At 47.3% G+C, this 13491-nt stretch overlaps 1 protein-coding gene across 1 annotated transcript in view; it reads left to right on the forward strand.

The window, feature by feature from the left end:
- Positions 1–1096: 1096 nt before the first annotated feature.
- The window catches only part of DIAPH2 (diaphanous related formin 2), an 879031-nt gene continuing 866636 nt past the window's right edge, over positions 1097–13491 (forward strand). The window contains exon 1 of the mRNA XM_050965017.1: positions 1097–1274. Within this exon, the coding sequence (XP_050820974.1) occupies positions 1158–1274 (117 nt within the window). The 5' untranslated portion in view covers positions 1097–1157. The remainder of the gene's footprint in view (positions 1275–13491) is intronic.

The raw sequence follows: 13491 nt of genomic DNA on the forward strand, positions 1-13491 counted from the left end.
CAAAAGATTTAAAAGAGAAACCTCAGATAAAGGGATGCCCTAATTTTAAAAATAAATGAAGAATTACTTTGAATCTTACTCATAAATTAAAACTCAGGTTTAAGAACCTAATCTACTATTAACTGTACACTTATAGCGTGATTCTCAGGTTCGACAACGAGGAAAATATTTTACCACTTGAAGTCCAGTGGAGTCACTTACCCCTGCAGTTTTAGTGTAAACGTTTTGACTGCAAACCTTTGAGAGGAAATAATTGTTTACCGTATAATTCCAAAACAAAATGGTACAAGGACATTGAAGTGTACGGTTATTCAGAATTTGTTTATATTCATTGTTTATATTCAAACCTCAATTGCTTGTTTGTTTAGAACTTTGTTGCTTCGCTGAAATTAAAGTAACATGGGGATTGAGTACACATGCTAGGTGACAGGAACTGCTCCTTGACCAGGAAGTCTCCGAAGTTATCTGGGGAGGGTATTTAGCTCCTTGCTTGAGGCTGGATTCTGGAGCTGAGAGAATTAGATTAATTTTTCCATGTGTTTGGGGAGGGAGGCGGTGTACCCGATGTTGCGTGGGGTGAGATTGTAGCTGTGGTTTGGTTACGCTGTGGGAAGCTGTAAAGCACTTTCCCACCTCGGGAAGCACGCAGCGGCAGAGCTGCAGTTTGCAGCGAAGTAGAGCAGTCGCTCCTGGGCTAAGCGGGGCTGGTATTTCGCTGTCTCCGGGTGCCCCTGGAGCAGCCACCAGCCGCTGGCTCCCTACGCGCCCTCAGTCAGCAGATGTGACCCGCAGACTCCGGATCAGTAGACCCCCTTCCCCCGCTGCTGTCGTATCTGTTGCTCGCTGCCCCTCCTCCTCCTCCCCTCCGGTTCTGCTACGAGACTTCAGGGAAAGGGCGCGTCGGAGAAGCTCGAGGTAAGGGCGGCAGCTTCGCCGTGGCTTCACTTTCGTAAGGGGCATGCGCAGGAACCGGCCGCATGCTCACTAGGCCAGTGTTCAGGGTAGGCGCCTGCGCAGAAGGGTGCCGTGGGCTCTCTCCTACCGGCCGGAGCGGAGAGGAGGCGGCGGCGGCGGCAGTCTGCGGGGAGTCGCCCGTCTGCCCTGCGGCAGCCGCTCGCAGCACAGGAGGCCGTAACCCAGGGGCACAGAGCAGCAGGATGGAGAACCAGGCGGCCCCGGGCGCTGGGGGCGAGGACACCCCGGGCTCCGGCAGGGCGAACCTCAAGCGCAGCGGGCGCGCCGCGGAGGAGGAGAGCAGGAACAAGCCCAAGCTGGTGAGGGCACCGCGGGCGGGGGCGGGCACGTGCCGGGCACGGTGGGAGGAGGCTGGAGGACGTGTGGCGGGCTGGGGCAGCAGTTACGCGGTGCGGATCTAGGTGTCTTCCCGTCCCGGTGCTGTCTCTGCTGCTGCCGCCGCCCCGGCGGTTGGTAATAGGGGTTGGGAGCCGGGCGGGTCCTGCGGAGCGGTGTGCGTGCCCCTCACGCGTGGAAAAGCTCTGCCGGTCTCGGAGACAGCTGTTGCACGCCAACCCTGGCGCCCGGTTACGGGGCGGGCCCTGGGCTTGGCTGAGCGCGTGATGCTGTCTTTAAAACACTGCTCCTTCAGGAACTGTTCCCCCCGCGAGACAGGAGCGGTGACTCCTAGCAACAAGTACGGGTTCTGCCCCAAACCTCGTTTGGGCTGTCCCTTTCCAAGGGGCTCTGGATTCAGCCGTGGTCTGGCAGCTTAAGTGACTTCACGTGCTCACACCAGGGCTGAATTAAGTAATCACGGGGATAACCTTGACACTGCTACACCTGTTCTGGGACCGAGACCACACTACTGATTCTTTGGTAATCAACACACAAAGAAATAGATATATGCAGCCAATGCACTTCATAAAGTCCCTTCAAATGGGAAAATAATTAGTAATTTTAAAGTCACCATTGGGGTTCAGTGGCAAACTTGAAGACTCAGAATGTATTAAAATCTAACTTTTCAGCAACTAAGCATTTTTTTAAATCTTGTTCATTTTGCAAGTGGAACTTAAATGGTTTCTTAAAGTAACTGCATTTACTTATTTCAGGCATTACCTGTATGTTTGTGTGATTGGGTTCCCCATGAAGAGATGAAATGGGCACTTACAAAAAGCTAAATTTTACCAGATCCTTATAGTGGCAACTAGGAGACTGCTAGATGAATTATCAATTTGTCTTCTCACTACATAGTGATAAGGGGGCTACATTGCTCAATTCTCATTGTTTATTCTAAAAAAAAAAAGTAAGGCAATATATGTTGAAATTCAATGCCAGTAGGTGTTATGAGAGTCCAGAACTAGGAAATAGTGGCTTGCTTCACTCTAAGGGAGAGATTTAAATGAATGTTAGGAACATGATGGAGATGGGTTGTTAAGTATTACTTGGTCCCTGTAGTTTGTCTAATCTGCAAGACTATTCCCAGGCTCAGATTTGTGTGGAGAAAATCCCAGGTATTGGCCTGTGGTAGGTAGATTTGCTTCCATGAAACAAGACATACTTGTTCAAAGGCACTCTTCTCTCATTGTCTTTTACTCCTTTGCCAGTGAGAACCATATGTTTGTTTTAGGCCCTTTGCACTCAGTGGAACTGCTCAGTGCCTAAAATTACTCTGGAACTTAGGTTTGCAGGATTGGGTACTAAACCTTATTCTTATAAAACTAGCAGTATTAAAAAAAATGCATATTAGCTTTCAACCTTTACAGCTTTGTTTGGGAATTAGCATCATGTTGTTGCAGGGGTGATGGTGGGGGTACAGAGTGCTTGATATACACTAAGCTGGGGAGGGTGTAGGATAAAAAGGCAACTTGCCACAGATGGCTGCTGTGGTGGCTCAGACCTTCCAAGGGGAAATTAAGCTGTGCTCAGCTGGAGAGTTACTCCATAATTTAGAAGTGAGCTTGTTAAATTTCTTTGGTTTAAACTGTAGCTGAGAGGAGTTGCTTGCTTCAGTGGATTCGGTCCCCTGAGCTTCAAATGAGTAGTTTCTCATGCACCTTAATCTTAAATTCTTTGTACAAGTAATAAAGGTGAAGGAGTATTTCAAGGAGAGGAGGGGAATTCCACTGTACTTCTACCTCTAACTTTTGAGTTGCCTGAAATTAAGTTATTGTATGTGTACATGATAGTTTGGTATAGTTGTTTTTTGTCATAATTAGGTTACTCAGGATCTGCCAAGTTGAGTAAGTTATGCAAGTCATCTCAAACTAATGCCAATAAAGACTCATGCCTCAGCATCTTACAGTGTATTTTGTATATGGCAATACTTTATTGAAAAACTGTTTACCTCCACAGTGCCATTCTGTAAAACTTGAAATTTGACTTCGATCTTTAAATCTAGGCTTCCATATTACAGGACCCTGAGCTCAACAGCACTGTAAGAGGGAGAGAAAGTATGCACTGAGAGCAGCAGGGGGAAACTCTAAACATGATCTGATTAACCTTCCATATAACAACTGGATTAAGGAGTAAGATCCCAGTCCTTCTTAAGCATGGAAGAAAACTGTGTTGCATGACCAATGCTAGAGTCTGCACTTGGCAATTGTACAAAAATCCTCTTCCAAACTTTCATCAGAATTTATCATATGTATAAGATCAGTGCCACCGTCTCCAGGGCTGGTGGTGAATTCTACCTTTAGGGAAGAATTAGCTTTGTGGGAGCTGCTTTAAAAATGTGCTTGGGTGTGGATGTAAGACATGGTCCCAGCTGAGGTGGACTACTCAGCAACAAATCTGAGGTAACTTAATCTGCGTGACTCACATATCAAATTGCTATGAAATTCACCTGTGGAATTTCACTGCTGTGCATGTACTGGGTAAATTGGTTTGTGGCTCTGTTTCATTTATGTGACTATAATTTAGAGCAGTAGTCCCCAGACTTTTTTGGTTGTGCCTCCCCTTACATCATCTGTGCCCTCCAGGGGCAGGGAGCCAGTGTTACAGATGGGGACGCAGTCAGGAGCTGAGCCATGCAGAGAGCAGAGCTGCAGCTGGGAGAGTGGCCAGGATCCAGTGACCATGGTCTGAGTGGAACCAGAGGCAGAGCGGGTCTGGGTGGCATTTCCTTCCCACCATCTGTGGAGGCTGATCCATCCCCTGCTGTGCCCTATAGCTGGGGACCACTGTAGGACCAACTTCCATCCCTGACAGATTTTTGCCCCATCTCTAAATGGCCTCCTCAGGGATTGAACTCATAAACCCTGGGTTTAGCAAGCCAATACTCAAACCACTGAGCTATCTCTCAGGTCTGATTTTTTCCGAAGCTTGTGAGTTAAAACAAGACAAACTCCAAAACAAACAAAACCAAAACAACAACAAAAACCCTATGTGTGAAAGTATTTTGTCTATAGTCTCCCTGGTTCTGTGTAGTCAGTTTCTTCATTGTTTGTTTCTCTCTGAAACAGAGAGAAACTCAGAAGAAAAATGTGACTATGAAATACAAATTGGCACCTTAATTGAAGAAAGGTATATTACTGGCTTCACTGTCTAAAACTTAAAGTTAAAAAGGAACATAATTTCACATGTTATATTGTGAAAATGAAGAATAGAAGCACCCAAGTATATGTACATTGGCACTAAAAAGGCTTTTCACTTGCTGACCTGTCTACATTTAAAATAGTATAGCTTATTGTTTAAAAATAAGTAATGTTAAACAGATTAGTTGTTCCTAATGTTGACTTCACAGTTGAGTAATGCTATAATGCAACTACAAAAGCAGGGTCTTTTGCATCTGGATCGTTGTAGTGAAGTACACTCTTTTGAGATAAGCAACTATTGACTAAAATATCAAAGGGTGACTGCAGCTATCCAAATGTTTACTGGTTGAATGTGACATACAGGCATATCTGAGAGAGCTGTTTCTTGACACAATAAACGATATTATGAAAAAGAAATCTAGAGCGCAGTATCTCAATTGACCAACTTCATTTAAACACGTAGGGTTAAAGCCTTTGTAGTGGATGCACAAAGATATTGTCTACAGAGCAAACATAATACCACATGTCAGCAACAGGATTATAAGCACCCTTGGTTGACAAAGCTCAGGTGTGTCTTAATACCATGAATGTTAACTTACTCAAATGTTTTGACCCTCTCAGCAGGAGCAGTTTAGAACTGGTGCGCCTGAGGCCTCTTAGGATGTCTGCACAGCAACTAGACATGCATGTCAGGCCCATGCCAGCTGACTTGAGTTCAGAGGGCTTGGGCTGTGGGGCTGTTTCATTGCTGTGTAGACTTCTGGGCTTGGGGTGCAGCCTAAGCCCTGGGACCCTGTGAGAATGGAGGGTCCCAGGGCTTGGGCTCCTCCCCAAGCCCGGAAGTCAACACAGCAATGAAACAGTTCCACTAGCCAGAGTCGACTGGCACAGGCCAAATATAAGGAGTTAAATATTTTGCTGCAGTGAAGGACAGAAGACTTGGAATTTAAGGCTCACCTATAGTTGAGAGCAACTTGATTTGTGGCTTATCTTTTGAGGGCTTGTTTAAATAGAATTTTAAAAATATCAAACTGCTAATAACTTCTTGCAGAAAACCTAACTAATCTGAGGCACATAGTATCAGGAAGTGCTATTGATGCTAAGAATTCCGTAGGATGCTGATTATTCCCTAATTTTTATGGTTAAAAATCTACTGTTGGACATACAAAGCTAAAGCATTTCTCCTTCATGCTTAGAGATGGAAGCAAATTGCTTGAAGTTAGGAAGATAACTGTAGTGTTACTACACTATTGTCTCTGTGGGTTATTAACATTTTTTTAATGCATCTGGTTCTAGCTGGTAACAGACAAGATACTCGACTATGTAATCTAGAAGTCTATATTGTATTGTTTTCACTCATCGTTCTCTCATCTCCTTAGTCATGTTTCAGTTTCCCTTCCTGTTCACTCTACACTGTTCCTGTGAAGAGAGAGTGCTCTCTCTGCATGCTGTCCAGGGTCTTGCTTAACTAGTGGTAGTTGTATTGCTTGCAAGTACAAGAAGTCATCAAAGGAGAAATGGATCAGTGTTGGACAGAGGAGCAGGAGCAGAGATGTTAGCGAGTTGCTCTTGAACATTTTGCAAGAGAAAGTGGTGGGTTGCAATTGGGTGCTTTTTCAGGACATTTTAAGTAGGTTGGGCAGTATAAAACAAAATAAATTGTTTCTGATACTGTTTTACAAGGCCTGTAGCCATACCCTTTCAAACTTCGATCTCTTCTGATGACAAAAGGTGAGCAGGGTTGGATGTACATGAAAGAAAACCCTACTTCTTAAGGTAATTCCTCCCTGTTCCTAAGGTGTTACATATAGCGGTGGTGGTGATAGACGAGAAACAATGCCCCAATTTCAGTTCAAGTACTAAAGCTGGCATTGAGACTTAGATGAGATGCACAACCATGGCTCTGGCCACCTGTAGTTAAACCTCTTTATAGCACTGTTCGAAGTCTCACTGTTTGGTTTACACTGTTGTTCTGCCTACCTACCTTGCTGTGCAGGTTCAGTTGGATAGTTCTTTCTCCTTGTCTAAAGAGAAATCATTTGACAACTTTTATGTTGCAGGTTAAAGGTGAAACCCATACGCAGGATCCAGTTAAGCACTATGATCCTGTAGGCCAGGGGTCTCAAAGTCCTAGCCTGCGGGCCATCTGCGGCCTGAGAACCATTCTGCTGCGATCCGTGGAAACTTTTAAAAAAATTTCCGATTTCATCCGGCCCTTGTGGCTGCCAGCTGGTGGGAGGGGAGCAGGCAGGAGAGATTCTCCCCTCCCCCCGCCACCAGGAGAAAATCATGCGGCTAGGGTGACCAGACAGCAAATGTGAAAAATCTGGACAGGGGGCGGGGGGGCAATAGGACCCTATATAAGAAAAAGACCGAAAAAGCGGGACTGTCCCGATAAAATCGGGACATCTGGTCACCCTACATGTGGCCAAGCTGCTGGCTCATTCTGCTTTAGGTGCTGCCCTCACAGCTCTCATTGAGAAAGAAAGCTGCTAGAGCTCCCCTGAAATCGTGCTTGGGGTGTGCTTCAGACTGCCGGGATCCGATCTGGATGTGGATAGAGACCTCTTTAATGTTTTTAATGAAGTAAACACTAATGGGAATTGTGTGATCATGGGAGATTTTAACTTCCCAGATATAGACTGGAGAACAAGGGCTAGTAATAATAATAGGGGTCAGATTTTTGTGGATATGATAGCTGATTGATTCCTTCACCAAGTAGCTGAAGAACCAACAAGAAGGGATGCCATTTTAGATTTGGTTTTGGTGAGTAGTGAGGACCTCATAGAAGAAATGGTTGTAGGGGACAACCTTGGTTCGAGTGATCATGAGCTAATTCAGTTCAAACTAGATGGATGGATAAACAAAGATAGATCTGGGACTAGGGTTTTTGATTTCAAAAGGGCTAACTTTAAGGAATTAAGGAAATTAGTTAGGGAAATGGATTGGACTGAAGAACTTGTGGCTCTAAAGGCGGAGGAGGACTGGATTTACTTCAAGTCAAGGTTGCAGAAACTATCAGAAGCCTGCATCCCAAGAAGGGGGGAAAATTCACAGGCAGGAGTTGTAAACCAAGGTGAATGAGCAAGTATCTCAGAGAGGTGATTAAGAAAAAGCAGAAAGCCTACAAGGAGTGGAAGATGAGAGAGATTAGCAAGGAAAGCTACCTTACTGAGGTCAGAAGATGTAGGGATAAAGTGAGAGGCCAAAAGCCATGTATAGTTGGACCCTGCAATGGAATTAAAACCAATAATAAAAGGTTCTATAGCCATATAAAGAAGAAGTGGGACCGCTAAACACTGAGGATTGAGTGGAGGTTAAGGATAATCTAGGCATGGCCCAATATCTGAACAAATGCTTTGCCTCAGTCTTTCATAAGGCTAATGAGCTTAGGGATAATGGTAGGATGACAAATGGGAATAAGGATATGGAGGTAGATATTACCATATCCGCGGTAGAAGTCAAACTCGAATAGTTTAATGGGACTAAGTCGGAGGGCCCAGATAATCTTCATCCAAGAATATTAAAGGAACTGGCACATGAAATTGCAAGCCCATTGGCAAGAATTTTTAATGAATCAGTAAACTCAGGGGTTGTACCATACAACTGGAGCATAGTTCCTGTTTTTAAGAAAGGGGAAAAAAAAGTGATCCAAGTAACTACAGGCCTGTTAGTTTGACATCTGTAGTATGCAAGGTCTTGGAAAACATTTTGAAGGAGAAAGTAGTTAAGTCATTGAGGTCAATGGTAATTGGGACCAAATACAACATGATTTTACAGAAGGTAGATCGTGCCAAACCAACCTGATCTCCTTCTTTGAGACAGTAACAGATTTTTTTAGACAAAGGAAACACCGTGGATCTAATTTACCTTGATTTCAGTAAGACATTTTATACAGTTCCCCATGGGGAATTATTAGCTAAATTGGAAAAGATGGGGATCAATATGAAAATTGAAAGGTGGATAAGGAACTGGTTAAAGGAGAGACTACAATGGGTCATACTGAAAGGTGAACTGTCAGGCTGGAAGGAGGTTACTAGTGGAGTTCCTCAGGAATCGATTTTGGGACCAATCTTATTTAATCTTTTTATTACTGACCTTGGCACAAAAAGGGGGAATGTGCTAATAAAGTCTGCAGATGACACAAAGCGGAGAGGTATTGCTCATACAGAGAAGGACCAGGATATCATACAGGAAGATCTGGATGACCTTGTGAACTGGAATAAAAGTAATTGGATGAAATTTAATAGTGAAAATTGCAAGATCATGCATTTAGGGATTAATAACAAGAATTTTGGTTATAAATTGGGGACACATGAGTTGGACGTAACAGAGGAGGAGAAGGACCTTGGAGTATTGGTTGATCACAGCATGACTGTGAGCCACCAATGTGATATGGCCATTAAAAAAGCTAATGTGGTCTTGGGATGCATCAGGAGAGGTATTTCCAGTAAAGATAAGGAGGTGTTAGTACCATTATACAAGACACTTGTCAGACCTCATCTGGAATATCGTGTGCAGTTCTGGTCTCCCATATTTAAGAAGGATGAATTCAAACTGGAACAGGTTCAGAGAAGGGCTATTGGGATGATCCGAGGAGTGGAAAGGACATTCAAAGAGCTTGACTTGTTTAGCTTAACCAAAAGAAGGTTGAGGGGGGATATGATTGCTCTTTATAAATATATCAGAGGGATAAATATTTGGGAGGGAGAGGAATTATTTAAGCTTAGTAGCAATGTGGACACAAGAACAAATGGATATAAACTGGACACTAGGAAGTTTAGACTTGAATTTAGATGAGGGTTTCTAACCGTTAGAGGAGTGAAGTTCTGAAACAGCCTTCCAAGGGGAGCAGTGGGGGCCAAAGACATATCTGGCTTCAAGACTAAGCTTGATAAGTTATGGAGGGGATGGTATGATGGGATAGCCTAATTTTGGCAATTAATTGATCTTTGATTATTAGCAGGTAAATATGCCCAGTGGTCTGTGATGGGATGTTAGATAGGGTGGGATCTGAGTTACTTCAGAGAATTCTTTCCTGGGAGGCTGGCTGGTGAGTCTTGCCCACATGCTCAGAGTTTAGCTGATTGCCATATTTGGGGTCGAGAAGGAATTTTCCTCCAGGGAAGATTGGCAGAGGCCCTGGAGGTTTTTCACCTTCCTTTGCAGTGTCTGGCATGGGTCACTTGCTGGAGGATTCTCTACACCTTGAGGTCTTTAAACCACAATTTGAGGACTTCAGTAGCTCAGACATAGGTTAGGGCAGGGGTTGGCAACCTTTCAGAAGTGGTGTGCCGAGTCTTCATTTATTCATTCTAATTTAAGGTTTTGCGTGCCGGTAATACATTTTAATGTTTTTTAGAAGGTCTCTCTCTACAAGTCTATATATTATATAACTAAACTAATGTTATATTGTGAAATAAACAAGGTTTTCAAAATGTTTCAGAAGCTTCATTTAAAATTAAATTAAAATGTTGATCTTACGGCACCGATCCACTCAGCCCGCTGCTGGTCTGGGGTTCTGTTCACCTAGGCTGGCAGTGGGCTGAGTGGGGCCTGCGGCCGGGACCTTAGCTGCGAAGGGTCTGGCAGCCAGAACCCCAGACTGGCAGCAGGCTGTGTGGGGCTGGTGGCCAGGACCCCAGACTGGCAGTCGACTGAGCGGCTCAGCTCACTGCCGCTCAGGTGTTCCATCCTCCGGCTCCTGCCAGCCGGGATCCCGGCTGCTGGACCCACTCAGCCCAGTGCTGGTCTGGGGTCCCGGCCCTGCCCACATACACTGGGTACCTACCTTCTCCCTGGTTCTGGCCCATTCTCTTCCTCTCTCTGCACTGAGCTGAGAGTTGGAGTGGACCGAGCACAGGGCTGGTGGTGAAGGGTCTGGCCAGGAGCTAAAATGAAGGAGGGGGCTCAGGGTTGGAGCAGGAGATTTGGGTGTGGGGACACTTACCTGGGCAGCTCCCATGTGGTATGAGGGGTGCAGGTGGGAATGTGAGTGAGGGTGCAGGGGCTCCCGTTTGGTGCTCAGGATGGGGGTGGGGATGTGCAGGGTGCATGGGATGTTGGGGGGGCTGGGGATATGGGGGTGTGCAAGAGTCAGGGCAGAGGGCTGGAGGCATGTGAGTGGGGTGCAGATGTCAGGGTAGGGGGGCTGGGTATGTGTGGGGGTGCCAGTCAGGGCTGGGGTCATGGTGGTGGTCAAGGAGTCAGAGGGCTGGGTGGTACAGGGCTCAGGGTGTGTGGGGGTACAGGGCTCAGGACAGAGGACTGAGTGTGTGTGTGTGTGTGAGGGGCTCAGGGCAGAGGGCTGGGTTTCTGCACCCCCCCAGAACCCCCAACTCCCCTCGCTCCTTGTCCCGACTACCCCCTTCTAGGATCCCACCCCCTATCTAAGCCTCCCTGCTCCTTATCTCCTGACAGCCCCCCCCCCCCAGGACCCTACCCCCTACCTGTCCCCTGACTGCCCCAACCCTTATCCACACCCAGACAGACCCCCTGGACTCCCATGCCTATCTATTTGCTCCCCGCCCCCTGACAGGATTCCCAGAACTCTGGACCCATACAGCTCCCCTCCACCTGCTCCCTGCCTGCCCCAACCCCTCTCTACACCCCTACCTCCTGGCAGTCCCCCCAGAACTCCCAACTCATCCAACCCCCCCCCCAGCTCCTTGTCCCCTGACTGCCCTGACTCCTATCCACCCCCCAAACAGACCCTGGGACTCATATGCCCCATCCAACCCCCCCTGCTCCCTGACTGCCCCCTCCAGAGCCCCCCACCCCTAACCGCCCCCCACCCTTAACCACCCCCCAGTATACCACGCCCCCCATCCTGCTCCCTGTCCCTTGACTGCCTCCACCCAGCCCTGGAGCCAGCCCCCTTACCATGAGGCTTCTTGCTCATCCAGAGCCCTGCCACTGCCGTCGCCACCCGCCCCCCGTGCGCAGCCCTGCTCCGTCCCGCCCCTCAGAGCGCTGTGCGCCTGGCAGCAGGGCTCCGGTTGAGCGGGGAGTGTCTTTCCCTCCCCATGGAGCCAAATGCTGCCCTGTGGGAGCGCCCAGCCCCCCAGAGCTTTGTGCGGGCGGCAGCAGGGCTCTGGGGGAAGGCGGAGGAGGAGCCGGCAGCTTGCCGCACTAGGCCAACGCTCCGGCTCCGGACCATGGACTCCGCGGCTTGCCGTGTCGGCAGGATTTTTAATGAGACGCGGAGTCCCAGCAGGCAGCCGCGTGCCATTAAAAATTGGCTCGCGTGCCATAGGTTGCCGACCCCTGGGTTAGGGGTTTGTTACAGGAGTGAGTGGGTGAGATTCTGTGGCCTGCATTGTGCAGGAGGTCAGACTAGATCAGGCATCTCAAACACATTGCCCGCGCGGCTATTTCCTGCTGCCCACCAGGCCAGGGTGGGCAAACTACACCCGCGGGATTGCCCTCAAGCCTTGCGCCGCTCCCTGAGGCGGCTGATATCACATCCCTGTGGTGGGGGGAAGGCAGAGGGCTCCGTCCATGTGTTGCCTTGTCTTCTCGGCATCACCCCCCTGCAGCTCCCATTGGCTGGGAACAGGGAACCGCGGCCAATGGGAGCTTTGGGAGGTACCTGGAGGCATGGCAAGCAGCGTGCAGAGCCCTGCATCCCCTTCCCCCAGGGGCCGCAGGGACATGATTCCAGCTACTTCCTGAAGTGGGGCTGGGCCAGGGCTTGAGCCTGACCTGGCCCCGGTGTGTGCCGCTGCCACCCCATAGTCCAAAGCCCTCCTGCACCCTGGCCCCCAACTCCCTTTCCTGAGCCCCCTGCTGCATACCACACCCCTTCTGCACCCCAACCCTGAGCCCCCTCATACACTGCACATCCCTCTTCTGCCCCAATCCCTTTCCCTGAGCCTCTTCCTGCACACCATACTCCCTCCCGCACCCCAGCCCCCTGCCTTGGCCCTGCATACAGTTTCCCCACCCAGATGTGGCCCTGGGCCCAAAAAGTTTGCCCACCCCTGTACTACAGCAACAAACTATTTCACTTGCCAGCAGTATTCAGCAATGCAAATGCTCAAAATACACTAGTAATAAAATCACTGTTCCTTGTATACTTGTTTTCCAGGTTACGTATGTAAATAAGAATATACAAAAAATTAATGGTGCCAGATGAAACAGCTATAGAATGTATAATAGTATAGTATTTTTGTTTTTTTTTTATTTACACCGAAGATTAAAAACAGACCAGCTGCCATTAGTGCATGCTTTCATGGTTACATTTTGGAAGAAAATTTTCTCTTTCAAAGTAAGATGGGGAAATCTGATAATCGATTGATTGCATCAGCGACACTTGTCAGTTGCTGTAGACGTGGGTTGATTAGAAAACATTAATCTAAAAACTCTGCCTTCCAAGTCTCTTTGATTAAATGTCAGTAAATTAGAAGTGCATCCTAGTAGACTGAAAACCTATTTGAGATGCCTACTTAGTTTTCCTTAAGTGAATTTAGTGCTTATGAAAGGTGCCAGATGGGCAACACTGGAGAGAGGGGAAGCCATCTGTCCATATAACTAGTTTGGCACTGGCATTAGAAGAACTGCTTCTGAACATTGTTGAGCTAGTTTTCTCTAACTATGATCATGAGAACTGGGGTGAAAGACTAATTTGCCCCCTTTCGCTGTCCAAGAAATGGATTGAGAACTCATTATAAAATGGTCACTAAATAGCTTTTGGATCAATTCGCAGTACTTAATTACAGGTGAAAAGCAATATAGCCCATACATAACTGAGCAATTTAGTTGCCAAATGTCATGTGTCTTAATTATGGGGCTAGCTGCACCTGTGTGCGTGCACCTATGTGCGTGTACCTGTCTCTGAGAAGTTGCACCCTTGCCCATGCTTGTTTTATAGTGGAATTTCATTGTTCTACTTACATTAGGACTTAAGCACATGATTCTGTGTTTACAGTGGCATGTGACCATGCAGTCTGACAGTGTTTTTGGTGCTTGCCTCGCCTCCCTTCAGCCAGTGCTATTCACC

Source organism: Gopherus flavomarginatus, chromosome 8 (genome assembly GCF_025201925.1).
Source record: "Gopherus flavomarginatus isolate rGopFla2 chromosome 8, rGopFla2.mat.asm, whole genome shotgun sequence".
NCBI classification, from domain to species: Eukaryota; Metazoa; Chordata; order Testudines; family Testudinidae; genus Gopherus; species Gopherus flavomarginatus.